The sequence below is a fragment of the Erithacus rubecula genome, assembly GCF_903797595.1.
Source record: "Erithacus rubecula genome assembly, chromosome: 2".
In the NCBI taxonomy this organism is placed as follows: Eukaryota; Metazoa; Chordata; class Aves; order Passeriformes; family Muscicapidae; genus Erithacus; species Erithacus rubecula.
Genome location: NC_136685.1, coordinates 58,996,654 through 59,022,974, shown reverse-complemented (window position 1 = coordinate 59,022,974; position 26,321 = coordinate 58,996,654). Strand labels below are relative to the sequence as shown.

Sequence of the window (26,321 nt, the reverse complement as noted above, 5' to 3'; positions counted from 1 at the left end):
GAATATTTAATTGAGGTACAGTTCCAGGTAAGCCCTTGCAAACTGTCAGAGTTAAAATTCAGGTCTGGTGAAGTAGGCAGTGTTCTACTTTGTTTAGAAATGTCACATTGCTTGTACCTCCCTTGTACTTGGTCTTACGTCTTCATCAGAGCCCGCCTGTTTTCAGCATTATTGTTATCACAGAGCAAACAGAGGATTTCCCAAGAGACAGGTGGATACTTGTACTTCAGACTCCAGCTTGGTGTCTTACTCACGATACACTAAGGTCAAAACTACCCTCCTTTATCTGCATGAAGAATCTCCATTAGTATATTCTTATTCAGAGCTCCCTGTGCAGCCTGCCCTGCTGTTGGGAAGCTGCAGTCTGAGGGGAGAACAAACAACTTCATCTCCTAATGGCACTTGGAAATGTTCATATCTGCAGCAGATGCAAGTGATGCAGAGTAGGAGAGGTAATGTATGGACCAGTAATAATCTACTTCCCCAATGTTACATATTTTCTCTTTTTCTCGCTATTACATGCAGACTTTAAGGTTAACCAGTCTTAAACTACAAAATAAACCTGATCTCTAATGTTCAAAGGGGGAGAGCCTTGTTGCATAGAGAACTTAAATCATGCTAGGCAAAATATGAGAAGATATCTGAAAGTGCTAGTCCTGAATGGCAAAATAGGCTAGAATGATATTTGGGACTTCTGAACCTTACCTAGTAACCTCTGCATCAAGGAATTTTTTGTTTCAATTAGAGAAAATGATGAGAAAATGGTCTGGCACCAAACTGCAGAGTAATGCCCAGCTTATATTACTGACTCAGCCAAGGGAAGAGTCATGCTAGATGTTTTATTTTTGCTGAGTATTTAACTGTGAATTGCTTTATAGATAATACAGCTTCTGAAATTGAATGAGAAATGCAAGTACCAATCAATGCAAACAACTTTCAAAGCTTACACTGAAAGAGCACGTGGAGAGAACAGGTCAGGAGGTAGAATCACTGCCTTTCAGTCTTGAGACTGGGGTTTAAGGCCTTTCTAATGTTACATGCTGGATTTGAGAATCACCAGGTGAAACTCAAGAGTTTAGTTTAAGCTGAAAGTCAAACAATGTGATCTTAAAACTGATCTTAAAAGGTGTGAGTCAGTATCATATCGCAGTAAAAGAAAAGGTGCCCTGTCTATTAATTGTACATTGAACTTTGCACTCTTAACCCTGAAATTCTGAGCTTGGGCACCCTTAGTTAAATTGAAATAGCTTATTACTTGTGATTTTGAACTCTTACAGCCTCATTCCCACAGTCAGAGCAATACAAATGTCAGCAATGTGTAATTATAAAACAACCTGGAGTTAAAAAAAACAGCTGTACATAGACTATGAACTATTTTTCCCTTTGTCAGCCAATGGGAATTTGTTTTGCCTCCACCTTCCTCACCACTCTCACCTGCTCTAAACACAGATCTGTGCTCTGCCTATGAAATACATGAACTAAGTTAGTTAATGTTATTTCATATGCAGTTTTTGTCAGCACCATCTTAACATATCTGTACTTTGGTGTTGAAAAGCAAAATCAACCAAATAAAAAAAGTAACAAAAACCTCAACAGAAAAAGAAAAGTAAAAAAAAAAAAAGAGAAATAAAAAAGCCACTAAAAGAACTGGTCCCATAGAAAGTGCTCAGATGTGCAGGGGGTATTTGCAGTATATGGCACTCAGCTCTGCTTTTAATCAGATTTCAAATAGAAAGCATAAAGGAAAATATCAAGGTGAAATAGAGATTACCTAACCTGGGGAACTCCCTTCCTCTTTCCTTTCTTATCATAAGCATTAGAATCATAATTTCATTTCAAGACGTAAAAGCTGCGTTGGCCCTTGTTTCCATTTGCTTTGAGCCTTGGACAAACATGGCTTGATTTACACATGGGGTATAATCTCTACAAATTCAGTATGTCATGAAATTAATTTGTCATTTCACACATATTTAAACAATGGTTTGTGACATGATTGTTCTCATTCAATACATTCAGAAAACTCTCAGTGCTTTTTCTATTTGTTTATTTGTTGGTAAATCAATAATTCATTGTGGATTTCACTTACAAAGATGATTACCATAGACTTTCCTTCCCTGGTCACATTCATGTTTGAACCTGCCTTTACTTCGGGTAATATTTTATCTGTATTTTACCTACCACTAACTCTTGCCTTCCCCGTCCATTGTAAATAGTTTCTCAGTCTCAATGTACACAAAATGTAAATGCCAAACTATGTTTTGTTTCAGTTGAAAAGAAGATTTTATTGCACACTTTGCATCACTCCCTATGAAAGTTTCCTGTGGAAGAAGAATATGTTACTAAAGAGATTACTTAGTCAACTCTCATGGGAACTGAAAGAAGACTGTGTTTGGGACTTCTCAAAACTTATTGAGAAGAAACATAATCTTCCTTTAAGCTTTTCTCTCTTTTTATGATGGGTAAGAACAAACCAGATAAAAGCCTGAAGTCTCATCTGATTAATTTTCTTTCTTGCAATGTTTAAAAATAATCGTCCATAAACTTCATCATATATACTTCTCTTCATAATCTACCATGTCCTCACAGGGCTCCATGATGTCAATCAGAGAATCAAATAATCCCAAGGACAACTTGGGGGTGCTGCTGGAAGACAAAATGATTGCAAAGATGAGGATCTCCCAGCATGTAACTATTGGATCATTGAATGAGTTTTATTTCCAGGCCTGAATGCACCTAACCTCTTGTTGGTGCAGGAATGAAAGCCCCAATCTATGCTTACTGGGAAAAAAATAGCAAAACAACAAACAACTGAACCTGGCAACAGCAGCTTTTCACACAGGAACAACAAACAACTGAACTTGGCAGCAGCTTCTCGTAGGAGCAAGCAGAAATGAGGCACAAGCCTTGCACTCTTTTACAACATTTATCCCCTTCATAAGAAACTCAGAGAATGTCTCAAGGGGCTTTGCCAATAGATGCTGGTCCACTGTGACCTCAATCTGTCAGATTTTCAGTAAGCTCAGTGTGGGTAGTGGGGAAGTAGCTCTGAGTGCAGACAGAACCACAGCTCACCAGATCCTTGGTCACTCTTCCTGAGGTCTGACATTTCAGGAATGATAATGCCAACATTTCAGAATGTCTAATGGGTAATAAGCTGATTTTTCAGTTCTGCACAGTGTAAAAGAATCTTTTGTCAGTAATGCCATATGGTTCTTTTTCCTTTTACATCTCTTCCAATTGACAGAGAAAATCAAAGACTCTTGACTGTCCTAAATGACAGCAAATCTCCTTAATTCTATACATGTCTCAAAATGTGGCATTGTTTCCAATAACTACTCTAAGAAATGTCCTTTCTTTCAGCTGCTATACTAAATGCACATTCTATGAGTTGTCAATAGGACAGAGTTAGCTACTATAGATTTTTGTTAGTAAAAAATTTGCAAACAAACCAGCAGGAGATGCTGCAAAACTCTTCCAGCTATGCCTTGCCTAACCTGGATGAGGCTTTCTATTCAGAGAAACAGGGAATTTAGATCTGTCTGTTCTTGAGATTATTGATTCTGCATGAGCAACCAAGAATGATGGATTTAGGGCACAAGATTGCATGTTTCCCAGTTCCAGGATGATCTGGCTTAGGAAGTTTTGTGTTGACTAAAAATTGGCTGGCACGAAGCCTGTTAAGCAAAAGCCACTTTACAGTGATAGGACTCGCTTGAGCAAACCCAGGCAAATACTTGTAAGTCATAAATGATCCACATCAAATTTAAACATTATTACAGCTTAAAGTATAACAGGAAATTCAAATGGGTCTTCTCTCCAAAACAGGGAAGGCAGCTTGATGAGGATGACACAGATTGGTTAGGGGTCAGTAAGTCACAGGAACTGTCACAGGGAAGAAGACAGAAACTGGGTTCTGCTGCTGACCTGCTGAGCAATCGGGATTCTTTCATCACCTCCTCTGCCTTATTAATTCCTGTAAATGGCTGGTAATGCTATCCTCTTAATAAAGCAGGTTAAGAGTAAGTGCTGGATCAGAGCAGATCTTAATCCTGTGATTTAAAGGCTTCATTTTGATTTGGGTCTTATGCTTAATTGTGAGGTCTGACTGAAGATGATGTTGTTAGGGTGGCCATAAAAGTTCTGTCTTGCTTAGCTAATGCCTAAATCTAGAAGTGACCAAGTTCCACAGAGTTTTCATGTGGAATTTTCCCCAGATTGTATATTTATACCTTTTTTTTCTATATTTGTACTTCTGTCCCAAGATGTCTTGATGTGGGCTGATTGTTTTGTGCCCATTCCATGCCTTCCCCCTCACACACACTCCAAAGGGGATCCAGTCTCTAAGCATTCTTAGACAATGCTTATTGGTATTATTTGTATTATTGTTCATACACTCGACATTCCATATACTGATTTTCAGGGCACTCTCAGGAAATCCAGAGAACTGAGGGCTTTTACGCCCATTCTGGAGTAGAGGGGAGCTGGTTTGTGTCTGGAAAGGATGAGAAGGTTTCTGTATAAAAGGGAAGAAAAGGTTTGCATTATATACATTCCCATCCTTCTAGGTGGGAGGTGGGGAGAGAAATAAAAAGGAAGGAGCTGAGTGACCCAGCTGTAGAAGAGGACACCTACCCAGCCAAGTGTTCAATAAGGTACAGAGCTCTGCAGGCAAGAGGGTTTGAAAACACCCAGCACAAGGCAAAAGCCCAGGAGGGAGGCAAAGGGAGTCTAACACATACTCCAAGCTGGCAATTGTTCTGGTTCCTTCCACTGAAGACAATTCTTCCTGTGTAAGCTCAGTGTGTTCGCAGTGGCTGTTTTGGGTGGAGTGGTATTGGGCAAGCTGGTAGTTATGGATGCCATTGAGGTATCTGCCTTTCCCCATGTATTGCAGGTGACTGTGGGAGAATGGCACAAGGTTATGTGCTGCAGCAAACAGGAACCTAGAGATTGTATGTTGCCACACTTAATTATTAGTCTCCTAAATTCCTTTTGCCCCTAGGAAGCAATGGTAAGTGTTAGGGAAAAAAAAAAAACCAAAAAAACAAACAACAAAAACCCAACAAAAACAGGGGTTTAAGCTTGGATATATAACTAACACGTGGAAACAAATACTTACCTGACTAAACATGATGCATTAAATGAAACATCTCTCTGACTTGGAGTTGCTTCAATGTGAAGCCCCAGCATGATGATCTCTGAGCCCGTGTTGAGCTATGGACAGAGAAGGATTTTGGGAATTAAAATCTCCCAGAATGGAAATGGGCTTCCCATTAGATCCATGCAAGGCTTTGTTTCAAGAGGACACAGACATACACACTTGTTTTGACTTTTCTTCTTTTAATTACAGCCAAAATCTGGATTTTAGGACAATGGTTTGAAAATCTCTATCCTTTTCCATCCCCCCCAAAAAATCTAAGAATGTCACTTAGGGCTCTGAGTGAGAGATGCCGAAGTTGATGGGTTTCTACAGCACTTCTTGGAACAGTTGTTCTTTGTGCTTGGCAGCCTACCCAAAACACTGATAACTTGGTCTGGTTCATTTCCAGTGTCATACTACTGAATAAGATATGAATCCCACCATAAACATATTCCTTAGCAGAACAGCATAGAAAGTATCCTCACAAATAATATTTTTGTTAAATTAACCCAATCCAAATGAGTGTCAGCATATTTTGTTAAATTAACCTGACCCAATTAAATCTCAGTGGAATTGTTTCAACTGAAAATGGAGGCCCTATCTGTTTCCCAAGGGTGTTTGATCCCATGGCCCTTTTCGTGGAAGTTGTTCAGCTTAGACTATTTCTTCTCACATTGCAAGCTGCCACCCCCATGGCTCTGTTTTGATGGTAAGGTTGCCTATAATCTCTGAGGATTGTGCTACAGGAAAGGAATATTACCATGAATTTTCTCAGCCTCCAGCTTGGCTCCCCTCCCCTTTCATTCACAGACCTGACACAGTAATGATTCTTTTATTTAATGTGGAGCAGCCAAGTGCTGCTTGGTGGACTCTATGGGGGAAGACACCATTTGGATGTCTGCCAAAGCAGGAGCTGTATTGTTTGGCCTGTCCTTTTTGTCGCCATCCCTTGATATTTCCCAGGCTCTCTCCGCCCTATATGTTTTCCATGTAGTGGGTTGTTATTCTCCTTGTTCTGTGTCTCCCTGTCCTATGTCCTATGCCAAACAGACAGATAGTGGTTGAAGTGGGATGTTGCAGACAGTGGCTCGGGTACAGGCTGCACAATTTCCTCAATCTCACAGCACAACTGTGCCATTGCTGGCACAGTGGAAGAGCTGTGTCCTACAGGCCGTTGCCCATGACTATGTAAATCAATGTGCTCTTGTGACCAGCCAAGCAGGGAGATGCAGTGAGAGGCCAGCAGCTCCTGGCAGACACTACCCACAGAAGTATTACATTCATGGGTGAGGAGGGAGAAAGAACAAGGGGCAGAGACACAAACTTGGTTATCTGTGTATGCTTATCAATTGTTATGCTACGTACATGAACTTTTTTGGGCTTTATGAAAAGACAGAACCAGCTGAAGTATACTCTAAAGTTTCTGAGTTTAGATGGATTTTCAAAATTTCCTCTTCTGCTGACATTGCTGAAAATATGCTTTACTACACAAAGCAAGCCTGTCTTTTGTTAAGTAATCATATTTTCCAACCTCGCACTTCAATAAACACAGCAATTATTACAGGCATCACCCCCGTGCCGGACGCTTTCCCCGTGCCATCCGCGAGCATGGGAAGCGCTGACCCCGGCGGGCAGGGCAGGGCAGGGCAGGGCAGGGCAGGGGGTCTCCCGCGGGTCGGGGCCGTGCGGGTCGGTCCGCAGGGAGCCCCGCGCCGTGCCCGCGGGTCGGGTCGGGGCGGCGCCGCCCCCGCACCTGTTGCCCGCCCGTCCCTCTCTGCCCGGGGGCTGCGGCGGCTCCGGGCCGCGGTGCCCCCTGCGCCCCGGGGGCAGCGAAGGCAGCGGGGGTGCCGGGCGGCTGGGCGAGGCCGGTGCCGAGCTCGGCAGGCGCCGGGGGGAGCGACGGCCATGGCCGGCGGTGAGTCACCGCCAGCCCCACCTGCCGTACTTAACCCGCCGCCGGGCGGCCGGCGCCGCACTCGCGGGCTGCGCTGCCGCCGTGGCCGGGAGCGGCTCCTTCCTCCTCCTTCTCCTCCGCACGGGGCGCTCGGCAGAGGCGAGGCAGGCACTGCATGAACATTTGCGTCGGGAGCAGCAGAAGCACCAGCAGCCCTCAAAATGCCGAAGCCGGTGAGTGGGGCGCGGCGGGAAGGAGGCGCTCCGCGGGGCCGCGCCGGGGTCCGCCCGGCGCTGGGGTCTGCCCGGGCTCGGCGGGGCGGTCACCCCCGGTGTCGCGGCGCGGGCTTTTGCCGGGTTCAAGGGCTGAGTGCCGGTCCCTGCGCCCCGGGACGGGACGGGGCGGTCGGGCTGGAGCGCCCTGGGAAGTTGTGCGGTGGCGGGAGGGAGCGGCGGGCAGCCCGCTCGGGAGCCACATCAGCGGCGCTGCAGCGGGAGCAGCGCTGGGCGGCTCCTGCGGGCGCCGGGCCGCGGGCACGACCGAGCCGCCTCGGCTGGGCTGGAGGATCTCCTCGCCGTCCCGCCGCCGGGACAGGGGCACGGAGCCCCCCATCTGTGTGCTCCGGAGATCAGGCGCTGTGTTGCTCCGTCTTGTGTAGCGCTTCCGTGCTAGACGTGCACGGAACTGCCGAGTTCCTCTCAAAAGAAGAGCGAGCTTTCATCGCGCTCCCGCTTAACGAGAAATGATACAACTGCGTTGGCTGCCATTTAGTGTGCTTGTGGCCTGTGCATTTATCTACAGGAAGCATGTATGCATCTGTAAACGTAGGGAACATAGGGAGAAACCTTGTTCCCTCCTTGGGAACTAAAAACTAAATGCTAGGGACTCTTAATCAAGTTCTCCACACTGGTCTTTGCCAGTCATCATTGAAGACCTGTTTCTTTTTTTTTTTTTTTTTTTTTTTTTTGGCTGGAAGGTTTTTTTTTTGTTGTTGGTTTTGGTTTTTAGGGGGTTTTTTTCCATTTTTTTTTGTTTTGTAGGGGTTTTTTTGTTTTGTTTTGTTTTGGTTTTTTTTCAATTGAACGGTCTTTTTTATCCCTCCTCACCGCCTCCCCCTCCAATCGTCTAGTGGGGTTTTTTTGTTTGTTTCATTTCAAAGCCGGCTGCTACTGTGCCGGTTAGAGACGGTAATTCCCTTGGGAGCCAAGTGCCAAATGCAGAGCTCTGAGCGGTCGTTGGAGCAGACGCACTTTTGAACTTTGAAGAGCATAATCAGCACAGATTGTTGTTACTATCTATTTTCAATAGAGGCAATAGTTCTTAAAACGCAGTGCAGTGGAGGACTTATGTGAGTATTAGCTCACTTAAATGAAATGTGAAATAAGAGCAAACAAGCTTATCTTTGTAATAAGTAATTGATGTTTTACCACCATAACGTTAAAGTTAGTTGAACTTTTTTTTTTTTTTTAAATTTAAGTATTTAGGTTAACTTACATTGCTGTTTCTGTAAACCTACAACAAATAAATAAAAAATAAAACCCATCAAAACCAGCCCAACAAAAGACAAAAACACACCAAGACCAAACTGTGCTCAGTCCAAAGAAATGATAAATCTTCAGTGTCCCTGGCTGTATTTCATCAGTAGGAGGTGATATATTGCTGCATATAATAATATCTAACTGAGAGGGCCCTTCTGCAACTGGGGAAGCAAATATCTAATTTACAAAGTATGGATATAAAAGGTTGTGTGTGAATAATCTCTTTCTGCCTTATTAGCTATTTGCAATTACAGAATGTTTTCTTGAAATATCCTGGTTAGAATAATCTGAAATCCTGGTTTAGGGCTAAGTTGCACTGGAAGCCATGGATAGGTGTACAAAAACTCTAATCTCTTAAAAAAATGCAGCTGTGTTTATCCTTTTGCTTGCCAGGACTGTGCTTCTGTTCCCTCAGAGATGGTGATTTTTCTTTGTTTCTTGGCTGACTAGTCAGTGAATAACAAAGGTGGGTGTTGTAAACCACCATCCACTGGGGAAGGACAGTAGTACTGTAAAGACTTCTGAGATGTGACCTACTGGCTGGGATTTATGGACAAGACTCTGTCAATACTTTGTAAATATAAGCCTTTTCTTATTTAATCTGTTGTTCAGTGGGGCTAACTGCCACCTTATTCTAAATGGAAAGAGGAATTTTGCAGAGGCTATTTTAGTAAAGCACACTGTTCAGTCTGTCTGCCTTAGACTGAGACTGGATTTGGATCCTTCCCAACTCAGCTCATTTAATCTTAATACAGCTAAATAGGATTCGTGTCAGTTTGCATGGAGAGGGGATGTAAAGCTGTCACTCCAGAGGCAGAACTGTGCTCAGGACGAGTGTGACAACAGCCTTTGGCATGTGTGAGGAGTGATAGCACAACCTCTTGGGATGCACAGGGAAGCAGTGTGCTTCTGCTGGGTGTTTGGCACAGATGCTAAATATTTATTATCTGTGCTTGTTTGCAGGTGTCTTGTCTACATGGCATAAGTAAATATGGTGTTGCTTGGCAGACTTCATGCTGCTGTGTGTGAAGTCTCACACACTGGTCACCAGTTATTTACAAGTAAAGATTATGATGACAGAAAGCAAAATTTTGGCGACACCTTCCCCTCTGGCCCCTCCACCCATAACCCAAAAAGCTAAACTTTATATGAAAATATTGTTTCAACAGAAGTTATAAATGCATGCACAAAGCTTACGGACCATGTTTGAAATTTATTATTTCACAGTAAACAACTGGCAAATCCATTCAAAGTAGGACATTAGTGATCTTGTATTTTAACTGAGGACTGAAGTGAAGGGCTAGAAAACCACCCTCCCAATTCTGTGGTAACATTTGGTCACAATGTGTTTTGTCTGATGCATGCTTAACATGCTCAAAATAAATTTCAGCAAAAGTCCAGAAAATAATACCAAAATAAGTATATTTATTAATAGAGACACATTTTAACATGTAATTTAACACAGCCATTCTGTCATGTGTAGCAGTTACAAAGTAACGAGGTCTCCAAGGTAAGCTATAAATATATAACCTATACCCAGTTCATGAGGGTTTATGGCTGGGAGTTCATCAACAGTTCAGATGCACAATTTCTGTCTGGTCTGTACAGAGGTTAATTAGGCTTTGCAGGTAGTGAATTATTTTGTAAGGAAATGTAAAAGGTATCATCTCGTCCAAATCTTGCTGAGTTATCTGGAAATTAGTGAAATGCTAAATAAACTTACTCAGCCTTGCTTTGTTTCATTACTGGAGTGTCTGTGTGCTCTTTGCATTTTTCCTAGATTCATGGTACTAGTTTGTTTCTGATGGTGTTTTAGGTGGATTATATCTTCTTGCAAAAGAAGCCAATCTAATAAATTATGACTAGAACAGCATGGCTGCGGGCTAATGAACAGTGCTTACCGAAGGAGAAGGAAATGTGATCTCAGGTCTATAGAGCTGTTAATTTGATCTCATCTACCAGCATTCTTGGTTACTTTATTAAAGCTGGATTTTTTTGTTGTTGTTGTTGGTTGGTTTGGGTTGGGTTTTTTTCTGTTTCCTCTTGGGGAGGGGGAAACAAAATGTAAAGCTTCACAAGAAATTAAGTTAGCTTTTGATTGATATAGTGTCACACAAACTTCTAATACTTGTGTGAATGCATATAAAACTGTGTAAAGAGAGGACAGCAGTCAATTCTGTCTAGCAGGTTTTGGTCCTGCAGAGAAAATACAAGTGAATGATATCCAGAGGCACCTTTTTAAAATACCTTTATTAATGGCCTGCAGTCAGAAAGCTGAGCATAGTAATGAAATCTGTTCATGTCATGCTGTTCAGGGCAAAGTATTATTGATGTAGAGGACCAAAATATAAAGAGGATTGAAGAACTGGGGTAATAGGCTCCTTTTTCATATAGTTAAACTTGGAGGGGTAGGGAAAGAAGGCCTCTCTCTAAATTGGCCAGAAGGAAATGGGTTAATCTGTGGTAGTACAACTGTCCCGTTGTGAATGTCATCTGCAATGTGTAGGGCTTCTCTAACAGAAAGCATTAATTGAAGGTTCTAGTGAGAGCTTTCCTTTAATGTAGGTACTTACCTGTGCCCAGGACAGACAAATTCACAACACAACCTAGAGAATGGGTTTGGGATGACCAGAGACAAAATTCTACCTTAAGATAAGAGGATGCTTGGCTATTTCAGCCTGGTAGAATTCAAGGAGTTATCTCTTCCTTCACTTGTGTAAAATGTAAGGAATTTAAATGCCAAAGAGGAGAAAGAATTGCTTTAAGCAGAATTTGGGTTTAAGAGACTTTAAAGTTTTAGAAGAGTTAAACATGTATGGTGGGGGAGGGAAGAAGGGGGTTTTGAGTGAGTAGGATTTTTTTACCCTTCCTTGTTGATCTTGTTAGAAGACTATTCCAAGACCTAACATCCTTAAGATAAAATTTGACAGTACACAATTTAATGCTGCTGCCTGTAGGAGTGAGGAGCTGGAACTGGTGTCTCAAAAGGGTTTTCCACCCCTGTGTTGTTAATAATGGGCTGGTGTGTGCCAGGCCTGAAGTGGTTAGACAAGTCCTCCGTACCTGTTTATGTTGAATATACATCCATGCTGTCTTCAAGCTGTTTTTTCAGAATAAAAGTCTTCTGCCAAATCTTTATCTGTCTGGGAACAAACTATGGCATTAAAATTTAATCAGTTTTTGATAAGCCAGCCAAAAAAATATGCAAGTTTAGTGACAAGAATTTATTTCTAAATATAAACAATTAATATGAGTAATTGTTCCAAGATCTTCTCAATTTATTCTTGACTATATGTCTACTAACTACACATAATGGTTTTATCTTAGAGCTCATTACAGTGAATTCCTGTAACTGGACTGAAATAAAAATACTTTTAAGTATCATGTAAGTGTTCGCTATCAATTAAAATACTCTCAGCATATGGATGGCTATAGATTTAGTCAAGAAGCAGATATTACCCTTGTAAGCATCAATTGCAGTCCATGAGGTGATACAGTGTATGGTGTATACTCACTCTGGGGCAAAATGGAAACCCAAGGAAGCTTCCATTTGCCAAATGTAAGAACTCCCTTACCTTTGCCAAAGGTGTCACTCATTGCTGAAAAAGAAAAGTGAAGGATTCTGTGAGCAGTAAATTTAAGAAGATGAATAAAGTTACAAGAAAATAAGTTCACAGTTTTGCCAAAACCCTTATTTACTGCATGAGCTGAGTAAGCATTTCCAAGGGCAGTTTATTGTGGGATGCTAGCTGCTACAGAGAAACCAAGGGTGTTAACTGTTATGTTAGTCACTAATTAAAGAATTTCTTAGTCTTCTTAAAGGTCAAAAGGAGGGAGATAAGCCTTCCTGTTCTGTGCTCTTCCTCCACCCACATAAACATCTTCCTTTGCCCATGAAAAAAGGCTGTGATATGTCAGGACTTTTTGAGAATAAGACTTCTTGATGACCACTGAAGATTCCCACATCAGTGTCGTTCTTGTTTGGCACACTGTGCCCAAAGAGCTTTACAAGTGCTGTAAATCCCATAATCACTCGATTGACCTTGATGGAAGGCAGTGCTGCCCAAGATCACTGAACCACGCTGCACGCTGTTAAGTAATGTACTTTAGCTGTGTTGTGTGCTTGCCTGCTTTTTGCAGCAGCTAACATTTACCCTGTGAGTTGAGAAGTATGAAGAACAACAGCATATTCACCTAGGGGAAGAGAAAATTGTTGCTATATAAGGCTGGAAACAAGAAATAGCTCAGTGTAGCAACTAACTATGCTGCCTCTGTATTGCTCATCTGTTCAGATCCAGATTTTGTTTCTCTTTCTAGTTCCTACTTCATAATGAGGAAATTCACTTGCCTTCTCTGCATCTGCTCTCCTCTTTGAGAGAGCATGAGTAGCAGCCATGTTCTCAGCTGAGGCTGATGGACACCTCCTAGTAACAGCTGTCCATTAAAGAAAAATCCCAACTTTTAAGAATTAACATGCAGGACTCTGCCTTATAATGCAGTAAGAGAAACTTGCTGATGATCATGGACTTGTATTTGACTACCTGCTGTGTAGGCTCAGAATACTGATTGCTCTATGCTAGTCTTGTAGCCTTTTGCTTCCTTTGAGAGGGGAGTGTGTTATTGCCCTGTTTGGTTTTTGTGCATTAGTTTTCCCTCTCACTTCCATGAGCAAGTGCTGTAGCTGTTGTGTAAAACTCTGATGTGTCACTATCACCATCTCTTCCTCTCTTATTTATGCATGAAGAACTCCATGCTTGCTGTAGTTGTTCTAACCTCAGTGTGAAATGAGTGTGAGAGGGTTCTCTGGGGACGAATGGATGGATGTCCTGCTGTGAATCCTGAGCAGGTTTACGAAATGACTCTAGGGTGGCTCAGTTCTGCCAAGAGACCACTGCTGTGTAGATGAAGAGAACTTTTGTGGGAGCTAAAGTTGTTCTTCAACACCCAGCTGCATACTCTTGACTGGCTTAACTTTTTGTCTGTAGAGAACTTGTACAGAGTTCCTGCTGCACAAACTGTGGTGTGTGGTGGGATGATTTGCATAATTGATACTCGGTGATCTCGCTGTGGGGGCGAATAGTTTTTCCTCCATAACAACTGTCACAGCTGTGCAGACAAACTCTTGAAAGGTACTTTTTCTGCCCTCACTGTACTCAGAGTACACTTTGGGAACCACTGGAGCATATTTGTCTGCCATCACACGTCTACAGTGAGGGGAGTGGGAAGAGTTTAATCTCAGAAGCCCTTAAGCTGTTTTAGGGGTTACGAAGGGGTACTCTGCCAATCCTTGCAATCACTTTTCCTTTATGATCTGTAACTGCTCAAGAGCAGTATCTTTGTGCTTAGGTGACATTCCAGGACTTGCCATGACCTACCTTTATCTGGGAGCAAGTAGTACCTGTTGCATGCTATTTGAAGTACCTGCTTGAGAAATGGAAGCATTGTAGTGTATTGTACATAGATCAGATTATCGAGCTGTCAGAGGTGATTACATCACATAACCTCACTAAGAAATTTCACAAATGCCATGAAGAGTGTTCTACTGAAATCTGTGAGTAAAACAAGAGAGGCTGATAATGGAACAGGTAAAACAGAACGGTGGAATATCAAACAAAAATCTCTCTGACAAAAGGATTTATATCTAGAATGCAGAATGAACAAACATTATTACTGGGCCTTGTGTGACTTGTTGCCCTGCTATTTCTCCCCAAGTAAATGGAGTTCATTTTCCTTCTTCACTTTGATGTCTATATGAACATGGCTGGCCTTGTGGCAGGTCAGGCAGAAGCCCTTGTAGCCTAATAGTACACCTCTGACATTGGCCAAAAGCTGATGCCTGAGGAAGAGTATTTCAAAGATATGCACCATTGCTTTCCTCTGAGGTACTGGAGGTTGAAAGGTCCTATATAATGAGTTACTAAATGGATTTCTGTGAACTTGTCCAGTCTCACTTTGAAACCCTGTGAACTCCAGCATCCATAGTGTACTTTAACAAAGGCTGTCCTAGATAACCTTCACATTGTTTGGAAAGTTATCTACAAACCTCCTTGCTACAGTGCTATATGGTATTTTTTTCCTTGTTCAGTGTTGGTGCCCTGTAGTTATTTTGTTGGTAGAACCATGAATACATGTTCCTTGTCTGGTCTGCTCATGCAGCTCAGGAGTTTATATGTTCTTATGTCCTAGCCTCAGTTAACTTTCTTCCCAACTGAGAAGTCCTAGCTAGCTTAGTTGATCCTTGCATGGTCATTATTTGAGCATCCATGACCTTCTTTCAGTTCACATCTGATGAAAATACTGCTTTACATCCTGTAACATCTTCATCTGGGAGGAGTACAGTTACTGAGAACATTTCTCCAGTAGTCGTTTCGTGGATGCCTTAAACTCCCAGATCATAGTCCTGTGAGAGAGTAAGTGACAGATAATCCTTGTGATCATTCAGCCCACCCTGTTCCAGTGTAATGTGCTGCTCTTCCACCCCAGAAGAACAACCACCACAGGGTCTATTGAAAATGTTGAGAGCTGTGCACTGTCAGGCTGAGTTGCTGCTTTCAGACTTCTGACTGTAATGGCTGTGGGTTTTCCATGCACATTGCACTCTAGAACATAGATCTCTGCATAAGCATTGGATTGGTGCTTGGATTCAGGGGAAGCTCTGAGGTTATTGTAGCTCTTATTTAGATTATTTACACCTTCAGATCCTATCCTGGTTGTTGTGAGTTGGTACTGTGGAGTTTACCTTTTGCAGAAATTATTGTGTGTTTGTTGCTTCCAAATGAAAAAGCCAAGCAAAGGCATAAAATGATGTTTATGTTCCAGATCAAGACTATGAGATACTAATTTTTTTTCTTGTCCCTCCAAAGGCTTGCAGAAGGATGATGTTTCTTTATGTAGTATAAATATTGTAGATGCTAAATTGTTTAGATTACTCTGAAATTATGATAAAGCTTGAGATCTGAAATCACTATATTATCTGCACTTGGCCCATGCTTACATTCCTGATGGAAGACAGCAGAAGATTGGATCCATTCTGGATTCTGAGCAACTTCTTTAGCTAAAGCTTATTTGAAGATTGTTTGTGGGGTTTGATGTAAACTTCATGTGTAAAGCCTTAGTCTCACAACTTCATTATATTTAATTAGATGCACCAGCTGTCATGATAAAACAGTCTGTGTATGCAGGAGTTTGATCCAGTGGCCTCTAGCTTTCCTCTGTATTTATCCTTTATGTACAAAGGAGCCATTGTTGCTGCACTCTGTGTTCCTAAATCCATCCTAGCATCCATTGAGGGCAAGTGACACATCCAGGCAATGGTGTTACGTTGAGCCTGTTGTCACTGGCTGTGTGTTCCTCCTTTAAAGAACAGACTGCTGCTTGTACATAGATATTCTGAAAATGCTAATGGAGCATTATATAGCATCAGAGAGTCTTTAAAGTGAACATTAATGTATTTCAATGAAACACCGTAAGCCCTCCTGCTTCTTCGTAATATCGTGTTCAATGTAAATAATTCTTGCATCCCTCACATAGAGTGAGGGCAAGTATTTTGCATGAACACCTGGGCTCCCTAAGTGTACAGGGCTTTGTTCAAGGGCACTATGCTGGGGCCTTTCAGACTTACTCTGCATTGCTTTATGTCTTGCCAGAACATAGAGCTGTGCCTAGGTAATTTCACATTTTTTAAAAAAATAATTTTTAAGTTTTAGTTTGGGCTCCGTCTCTCAGTTTTTCAACTTGTTTCTAGCTCAAGACAGAATGAGGCAGTTTGCTTGTTAGGAAAGTGACGGGGGAAATCTTCAGTGACTGGAGAAACATTTTTCTTTTTTTTCTTATTTTTTTTTTCTGGAAAGAGTGCTTGCTTGGTTTTACTGTTTCGCTGAGCAGTTATTGTTAACTGTAGAAAGCTGACCAGAGGTGGAGAATGCTGGACGTCTGGGGCCTAGGCATTTGTGAGTCAGGGCTGCCAGAGATGTGGCAAGGGCAAGTGACAGTACACCTGCATGAAATCTTCATGATCTTTTGGCATGCAAAGTGTTATTGCTTGACCTAAGATAAAGAACTGAATTGCAGCCATGGCTGCTTCTTGATTTTTCACGCAGATGCCTACTCTGCAGTTATTACATGCTGACAGAAGAGATAGCAGGCCTTCATTAAGGGAACTGAGATAGGCATGTAATTTAGTTTGGAATCTTCTGCACTTCTAAACACAAAAAAGGTCGAATTTACATTCTAAGATTATGTTCACGTTTAATTATAAGGACGTTTTCATGCTATATTACAAAGAAGAGTTAAGTGGCATGGCTGCAATACTGAACTCGATGGATTTGCTTTCTTGTGACCTGTTTGTGTGTGTAGGCAGGGAGGGGGAAATTCATTCTGAAAATTCCACCCACTTTGTTAAAACTGGAATTTCTGGATGACTCTCCACATCTGGGTATTGAGGGTTTTCCTACTCACATAACCTCCCTCCTCTCCCTCCACTTCACCCAGAAGTCTAGCTTTCTGATTTCACTCCAAAATTTTTCTTGGCTTCCCCTCAAAGTACTTTCTTTTCCGAACAACTGCCACAAAATAAGTCATAAGTGTTTTTCACCACAAATGAGAGCAGCACATACCTGGGATCCTATTGCCTTGACTAAATTTGAGAAATTTCAGTTAAGTATAACTAATATATCTATTGCTCATTAAATACTGAGGACTAGTACCCCCAAAAATATGATTCTGCCAGCTGTTGCATTAAAGCTGACTTGTAGTTAAGGCTAACAATTGTACTGGACAATTTTAAAGTAACTGCTAGATTATAGATTATTATATACAACTCAATTTAACCTTGGTGGTATTTCTCCCTCTCCTGGGAAGGTGAGCAAGGTTTTAAGGAACAAAGACTGGCCTACTGAGCTCTAATTTTACCTGTTGCAAATGCAGCAATACCTAACTGCTTCATAGACTCTGAGGAATTCCATTGGAACGTGACTTAATGTTCCCATTTATTTGCAATGAGGAAGCAATGTTTAACACAATGGGATCTGAAATGGAGCACGTCCTTCAGCTCACAGACGGTTTTTTTGATTTAGCATGGTATGCTGAGAAACTGGGTCGGTCAAATGGGTGCAACCAGCTTGCCTTGTTAGCCAAGGGGATGGCAGTGAAGCTGTCCTCTATTCACATTTTGTGATCTGCTGAGGCTCTTCTCTTCCTTATCAGCAAACTGCTCCCCAGTGTGCAAGGGAAGGCTCTTGGATGCTGTGCTGTGCTGCCACTGCCCTCTCTGAATTGCCCTGTGTTGGGTGGGCAGAGCATGAAAGGTTCTGCCACGGGAGCAGGGGAGGAGGGTGTGAAAGGATTTATTCACTGCAGGGCTGTGCAGTTCTTTCCCATTCTCATAGGAATCAGATCCTCCTTCCCCCAGAAGAGAAATGGTGGGTCTGTCATTTGCCTTCTCATTTCAGGTTCTTTGACATCCTTTAAATCATAAAAATGTAGCAGTTTGAAAGGACTTGGACCTAGGGGGTGGAAGTGGCTACATAATATCATAATATCTTACCATTCCAGCAATTATTGTTTCTTGTCATGTTACCCAGCCTGCAGCAAGAGGGTTTTTTGCTGGTTTTCTCCTTATGGGTTTAGATTTCTCCTTATGGGTTTAGTTTATTTAGTCTTCTATATAAAACATGTCATGTTTCAGACAACTCTCATTTGGAAAGGGATCAGTGACATGTTTAAGAATAAAATCTACTTTGAAACAAACAGAAAACCCCCACAAACAAATAAATAGCCCCAAACACACAGAGATTAAAAAAAAAAAAACCCAACTGGCAACCAACCCAGAAACACTTGACCTGTAGAATAGTATCGACTTTCCTTGATTAACTTGCCCCCTTCCAAAAGAAGCATTCAAATTTGGGTGACAGCATTCCATCCAGCAAGTCATCAGGCAGGCAGAACAGAATAGTCACCTTCTGTAATGCTTCCGGTGACAAATGCTCTCAAGAATGTAATTTTCCCTTCTATGTAATAGCATCACACCAGGAAATGTGGTGTTTTTCTGGGGATTATAATAAACCACATCCTTGTCTACAGTCCTGCTGCACCCCATTGTTTGCAAACCTGTAATTTGTTCATCTCTGCCTCTTGTCCATTCTCACCTCTCCAAATGTAACACTTGTAGCCATTTTTCAGACCTACCAACATCTTTGAATTCCAGCCCTGTCCTCCCAAAAGACTTACTTGTTCTTGACTAGGTACGGTTCATTATCTTGTCGGTGCACTACATCTTCCAGGCGTTGTGAGAAAACTTTGTTTTCTTATTCCCTCAATCCCACCACACTCACATCCCCTTTTCAAGACCTTGGCTTGACAAGAAAAGGTCAGAATATGTGTCTCTGCAGTAGTTTCAGCAAGATGAAGGTGCTGAGCCCAGCTGGGAGGGAAGCTGTGTTTTGGCAATCCTGCAGCAGCGAATGGAATTGATCATTTGCCTGATTTGTGTCCTGCTCTGAAAGAAGCTATGGGAAATGTAGGTGCATAACTTGTCATTTGGTTGCAATTTCACATGGCTCAGATTTGTTGTATGCCTAGTCCATGTTGTATGGCACCACATCAAATACGTTATTACATGTTTTTTGATCTATCAGGCAGGTTATTCTGTCAGAAAATAAATAGAATTATCTCCAAATGTTGTGTTCTTGATATCCTGGTGTTCATAAATTCTTAAGAAGTATATAATAAATGGAACTAATATTTCTGGAGATGCTTCTGTGTTATTTGTGCTACTTAACCTCAGAGTTGTCTTCTCTGCACAGTCCATTACCTGTTGACTTAAGTAACTTGTGGAGGACAGAGGAATGAAGATTCTGAAGTGTTAGCAGATTAGCTCTGAGCTGTGAAGTCGCTAGGATTTTTCTCCCTCCTTGAAGCTGAACATTTTCCCGTAAGAGTTTCCAGGAGCTGGGGCAACAGTTACTCCATCAGTTAGGACAATATCTTTCTTTGTTGTTGGACCTGGAACCAGTGAACCCTACTGAATGGAATGTGGAAGAATAGCAAGCAGTTTCAATGCCCTTCTGATGCTGCTACATGAAGTTGTTTTTCCTATTACCAGATACTTAATCACCACACGCGTCTATGAACAGCTCTGGTTGCTAAGGTCAAAATGAGATTACTTTGTCCTTGCAGATGCATTACAGCCCAGGCCAAGAAGCTTGCCTGTTATTTATTCCATTAGTAGTTGCTGCTTGCCTGGTGGAAGAGTAGACCTGCAGAAGTGAGGATTAATGCTACTACTTTCTTAATACTATGATTACCACTGCTTCCTCCTTGTTAAGACTTCTGTGTTCCTTCAGCACAAGCAAGTCCATATCCATACAGTCCTGTGTGTGTGCAAGAAGGCTTAACAGCTCTGCATGCTGTTTTTCATAGAATGTGCTGTGCAGTACAGCACTTCAAAATCTGGCTGATTTGCTTAAATGTACCAGTGACCCCTGGGATTTCCAGACACCCAGTGACTGAAGAAACAAAGCATGTCTATCTAGGTTTCTCCACTGCTAGTTGCCACCACTTGGAAGGACACTTGGAAACCTGCTGTTTAGGAGACTCAGGTCTTTCTTCCTCCTTGGAAAGAGGAAGAAAACATTCCTGAGCATTGTCTAAGGCATTTAGACCTGCCTAATGATAAGTGACACAGTTAAGTACCGGTTTGTCCTGTGTTAATGGGTAAAAGTTGGTGTTTAGTGCTCTTTATCTTTTGTATTCACTGAAATTAAATTGTATGGTCTTATTTAAATGACTTGCATAACTTCATGGTTTCACTGAACTATTTTATTATGCAAGTGAACTATTACATTGCATGCATCATGGTGCAAAGTATCCACAATAGCATAGTGTGTCTGAGAGCTGTGGGTTTGTTCTTTCCCTGTTCTCCCTGCCCTTTTCCCTTTAGTGTGGGATGTTTTTCAGTGGAGCTGCAGTATCAGCAGAACGATGGTTAATGTTGTCTGCAATCAGAGACTGGTTCTGCACCAAGGTGCTCAAGAATCCGATTTTAGAAAAAAACACAGCTGTGCATTCGTAGCGCCCAACATGCCTGAAAACTGAGTTTTTGTGAGAGGATGGGGTTGAAGAGGCAATGCCTGGGATTCCTGTCTAGGTCTTGATTCTTCCACAAAGATGATGCCACTCAGCTGGTTGGCAGTGTGTTGCCTCCTTAAAGAGAATGTTTTCTGAATGTTTTTCAAATGGCACTTTAATTTTTCAGTTACTCCATTGATGTGCATGGGCTCTGAAAGGCTGCACCTGCCCTACAGATTGATCTACTGGCTTAGCATTAGAAAAGATGTTGTTTTAGTGAGAACAAAAGAACAAACACATGACTTAAGGGCATTGCTAAAGCACAGAAGATTCCATTCTAACTACCATTGCTTTTCATATTGTTACAACCATTTAAACTCTACTCTGAAGTTCTTTCTAGCTCTGGCCTTCATCTTCTATTCTCTTGTTTGAGTTGGTAAGGTAGCTGACATGTTACAGTCCAGTATGAAGTCATGGAACTGGTGTTCGGTCTGTCAGTGTACTAAGTTCTTCAGCTTCATGGAGTGTTTCCTTTTAATGCAAATGACATTGCATTTTCAACAGCATACTTTTTCCCTTCTGGATAAAGTTTGTTAGCAATTTTATGCATCTTAAGACAGAGGAAGAGGAAAAACTTGTGTTCTGTAATGTTTTTGTATGCACAAGCAATCCTTAAAGGCCCTATTTGTCATTTTAAGTGTGTTAGCCACAGACATTAAAGTAGAATTATTGAATAGTTAAGGTTGGAAGGGACCTTAAATATGATCTGTTTCCAACACCCAGAATAATAAATTGTTATGACGTTGGCCTATCAGGAAATAAATCACATCTTACTGGCCAGGATTTTTAGCATGCTTTGTGCATAAATGCACATATTTTTTAATATAACCCTTGTTTCATGTACAACAGCCATGTGCTGTTCTCTTCCCTCCACACCCTTCTGCTCTTAAAAATTAAAAGCTGGTTTCATTTCGGTTATGGTTTCAACATTGTCCTGGATTACTGCCAGGATTTGGTAGGATCATAGAAAGGACATGCCTTGCCTAGACAGGGTGAACAGGACTTGTGAAAGTTGTTCTAACTGTGTCTTCCTCTTTTTGTTGCTCATGGAAATTAGTTTGAGTTGTTTGCTGTTTTCCTCCCCAACAGTACCTGAATTGGTTAGCACTTTGGGTGTTCATTTAATCATCTTGGCGCCATGGGGAGTTCTGCCTGCTCTGAGCTGAGTGCCAAACTGATGACTCTCAGTGTAACAGGCAGCAAGATTTCTTCAGGCTGTCTAAACCAGGGTTGCGTGTGGGTTAAGCTCTGTTTGCTGCTTTACTACGAGTTTGTCTGTGGTTAAAAGCTTGTATGGAGTGGTTGTAGGACATCCATTTGGAAACACTGTTAAAACCATTATGCTCTTGAAGTCAAGGCTAAAGTTTGGAGATGAGACAGGAGGGCTGAACAGGGCAGGAAGGAGACTCAAAGGATATTCCCAGGCAGTCATCAACTCATTGAAGGGACAGAAGGCCCTGTCTCTTCTTGCTCTGCCTGTCATGTGGCTGGCAGTTTGTCTGAGGGCACACCAGGGAAATTCCTCTTCGTCCTGATGGTTATGCAGCCCTTAAAGAACACAGAAACTAAGCTTTACTGCAGGCCCCAAGTGTCCTTGAAAGGTTTTTGGATAACCAATTAGTCATGCTCTTGCATGCTTCTGGCTTTAAATGTTTTAAATGATTGAAGTGTAAAAGCAGATTACTACAATTTTTGGTCTAAATACTAAAATAATTCTTAAAATATGTAACAGCTAAATGGCTGTAGCACTAAATAGCTCTCTATATAGCTGATCCTATAGTCTTTGAGGGATGTAGTAAAACAGGACTAGGGAGTTTAACTTTTTCTAGTAGCAGATAACCACTAAGGAGAGATAGAGGAGAATACATACTGGTACAAGCTGGAATTTTGTACTCAGCAGCATTCTGCAGGTTTTCTGGTAAGGAGTAAGAAGCACCTTCTTTTAAGCTCTCTAGTTTGTAAAGTGATACTTACTTTACATTTCTATGGTGTTTCAGCCAGAAGTACAGATAACTTGCCCAGCACAAAACTGAAGACAATGAGCATATGTTTCCTTGAAGTGGGTAGAAAAGGATTAGAATATGATTAGGGATTATTGCTGAGAGGGATTAAGAAACAGGTGTTTTTTAAGGTCACATCTTGGAGTTGCAGACTTGCTGTTCCACAGAACTTGATATCTGAACTTCCCTTCCCTTCCTACACTGGAAACATTTCTTAGGAAACCTTTGGTTCTTAAGGCACAGGAAGAAAATCTTAAGCATAATTCTGTACTCTGTTATGATCCCAAATGCTACAGTTAGGTTTTCCAAGAACTTTTACCTTCTTGCTTGTTTATCCATTTTGCATTTAGGGATTTTTTTTTAAAAGTCCTAATTTAAAGGACAGTGCTTTAAAAACACAACTTGAAAGTGGCATCACTAAGTCATCTTCTCTGGTTCAATTCTGGGTCCTGTGACTTGGAAACTGCATTCAGTCATCTTTCTTTGGGAGGGTCCTCTGTCATGTGGGAACAGAAGAAAAGGAGCAACTCTATAAAGATTCTTGATGGCTCCATATAGTCATTTAGTTTGGAAAATATCTCTAAGATCAAGTTCAGCCATTAACCTAACATTGCCAGGTCCACCATCTAACTGGAAAAGGTTGGTTAAACATTCAGTGTCTCACTGAAAAAGGAGTGCAAAGCTTTGTAATATTTTTTACTAAGACTAACTGAAGCAACGTGTTTTATTCACTATTCTGTGTTAATTGGAACATTGTTACACCTGACATTTATCCTAGAGTTTAAACATTCATATTTAAGTTGCTGGGAGCTGCTTAAGGCCAAAGCTTTTTTAGTGAGTGATTCTATTCCTCTCCTGCCTATTTTACCTCTCATTTCTTCAGATGTGTGCCAGGCTCTCCTGGTCTCTTAGCCTTGGCTTTCTGTGATGTGACATTTGCAAATTTTTGGGAAATTGTCATGAAATCTCATCTGCCTTTACCTTAGAATTTGTCTGACCTTGTGTTTACATGTCCAGTTTTTTGTCTCTTTTTTTTTAAATCCTGAGCTGAAAAGCTAGTTGTTAGCATAACCTTACTACACAATTACACATATTTGGGGTTTTTAGATTTGTTTGGGGACTGTTGGGTTTTTTGAGAAGTAGTATGATATTGCAAGCTATAGTCAGAACAGTTGGAGATAATCCTTTCCCAATTTGTCATTTTATTGGTCCTTATGCCATTCCCTGCAAGATTAGTTGCTGCTTTTGCATCCTGATTAACTGCTAATGGACTTTTTCTAGTCATTAAACACCCTTACCTTCTGCATTCAGTAGTAACCTCTGTCTTGCAATCAAGTGCCATTGCAGTAAATCTGGTTATATTCTTTCTTCACTGACTGTAGGAGCTTATTGAACTCCTGCCCTGTGGTATCATTCAGTGCTTGTTACTGCTGTTTTTATGTGCTGAGTAGAGGATTTTTATGAGGGAAAGAATGAATGTTTATCAGGTTAATGCTGATTGCTTTATAAGAATAATCTGCAGCCTTTTGCCTTTAAAACCTCAGATTAATTCCAGCTCTAATATAAATGGAAGTTAAATTATAAGTCTTAAATTTAATTTAGTCATTAGGGCCTTTCGTAATCCAAGGGATGGCCTGCAGGCAGCTATACTGTGCACTCACAGTAGCTCTTAGTCCAAGAGGGTTTAGGCCTGGAAAGGGTCAGGTCTAAAATACCCTCCTGTTGAACCAGAAGATCTGTCCAGTCCTGTGTTGAGTAGGAAAACCTGTGGAGCAATTTGGTTAAAACAGCAGAATGAGTGCCCCAATTAAGTTTGCTGGTGTGATAACACGATTCTAATTGAGGCTTAAGTGTGTTTATTATAGAGGTTATTTATAGAGGGAGTGCATCAAAGCATGGAGACTCTTGTACACAAAGTACTGTGTTAACACCTAGGAATAACTTTCAATGCATCTTAAACAATGCTTTTTGTTTTTTCCCTTAGATCAATGTTCGAGTTGTTACTATGGATGCAGAGCTGGAGTTTGCCATCCAGCCAAACACTACAGGCAAACAGCTGTTTGACCAGGTCAGTGAAGGGTTGGGGTGGGCTCTTGTTTAATTTTGGAGTATGCTTTGGACTATAGTGTGAAATTTCTTAAGACTGGATTCCAAACCTATCTTTCTTCTCTCTACCTCCTAATCAAATCCAGTCTGAATTAAGATCTCTAAATTCCATCACAGTAAAAGAAAAAACCAAAAACCCTTGCAGGTATGTTATGTTCCAGTGAAACCTGTCTTCCTAGCATGTTGGAGGATGAACTGTCACAAGGGATCTGTAATGCTTAGCATAGGTAGCATGTAAAAATGTACCTCTTGCTTTGAAATACTGTTTAGCTCTTATATAATTCTTAACTTCTAAGGCTGAAATGTTGCTCTGGTGCATAAAACTCTCCAGAATCAGGTCTGCAGGTGGCTGATGAGGGCGTTGGCATGGCTGCATTCATTCAAATGTTGGGATCAAGGAACCACTTGCCATAGGTGTTTGTGTTTGTCAAAATTCTGGAAATCCAGAAGAGTTTTTGATCTCTGTGCAGCATTTACAGGCAAGATGCCTTGTAAGAAACCCCTGTGCAGCAGGATGGAGTGGAGGTCAGTGCAGCCTTCCTTCAGGGATTCCCAGGGAAGTGGAGGGCTTGAGTGGCCAAGATTCTCCTCCCGTTCTGTTATTCTTCCTGTCACTGCTATAACAATGTACAGATCTATTTGAAGATGAACCTGCAAAGATAAAGACAACTAAAACAAACTGTGTGCTATTTGTGAAACTTTGTTATTATTGACTTAAGTAGCTGCTGTTATAAAACTGAAACAAGGCCTCGATTTTAGCAGAAAAAAAATTTACTTACTGCTTTGGAACTCAAAAAGAAAAAAATTGCTTCTAGCCATTTCTGTTGTAGACCTGAAAAATAAGAATTGGTCTATACAGACTTCAGTCACACATTTTAAGGTGTTCACAAGCTGTTATTTGCACTTCTCCCCTTGTACCCACTAGCCTTGATAGTTAAGAGTGGCTGAGCTTTAACTCAAGGAGGCAGTACTGGCTAAACAGCATCCATTCCTTCTGAGGTATTGTTGGTACAATTTCTTGTTTCAGTGAGTTAACTAGAACTTGCTAGGCCTTATGGCAATTGTGCATTGAGAAGTACTTAAAAAGAAAACCCAAAAAACCCCCAAAGCAAACAACCCATAAACCAGTTTAAAAAATTCCAAACCCTCAACAAATAAATAGGGAAAAAAACTTCTAGTGAGTTCTTGAAAGAATGAGAGAAGGAACTCAAATACTGATCACTGCAGAACTTCACAGTACAAAACTGAGTACTCCAGCTTGTGTTAGCATAAAGTCTAACTTTAATTCCTTTTGATTAGTACCAATGTGGGATAAACATCAAGTATTCAATGAACACAGAGGTCAAGGGTTCAATCCCCATATGGGTCATTCATTTTAGAGGTGAGCTTGATGACCCTTGTGGGTCCCTTCCAACTCAGAATATTCCATGATTCTGTGACTGCAGATTTGCTGAAGTGCATTTGTAACCTGCCTTTTTATGGAACCAGTACCAGCTTCTCTCCCAGAGGAGAGTCCA

The 26,321-nt window shown here is 41.4% G+C and overlaps 1 protein-coding gene across 1 annotated transcript in view; it reads left to right on the top strand.

Moving 5' to 3' along the window:
* The first annotated feature begins 7,104 nt into the window (after positions 1 to 7,104).
* Positions 7,105 to 26,321, top strand: part of EZR (ezrin) — a 36,373-nt gene continuing 17,156 nt past the window's right edge. Inside the window, exons 1-2 of the mRNA XM_079331567.1 lie at positions 7,105 to 7,267; positions 24,683 to 24,766. Coding sequence (XP_079187693.1) covers positions 7,256 to 7,267; positions 24,683 to 24,766 — 96 coding nt within the window. The 5' untranslated portion in view covers positions 7,105 to 7,255. The remainder of the gene's footprint in view (positions 7,268 to 24,682; positions 24,767 to 26,321) is intronic.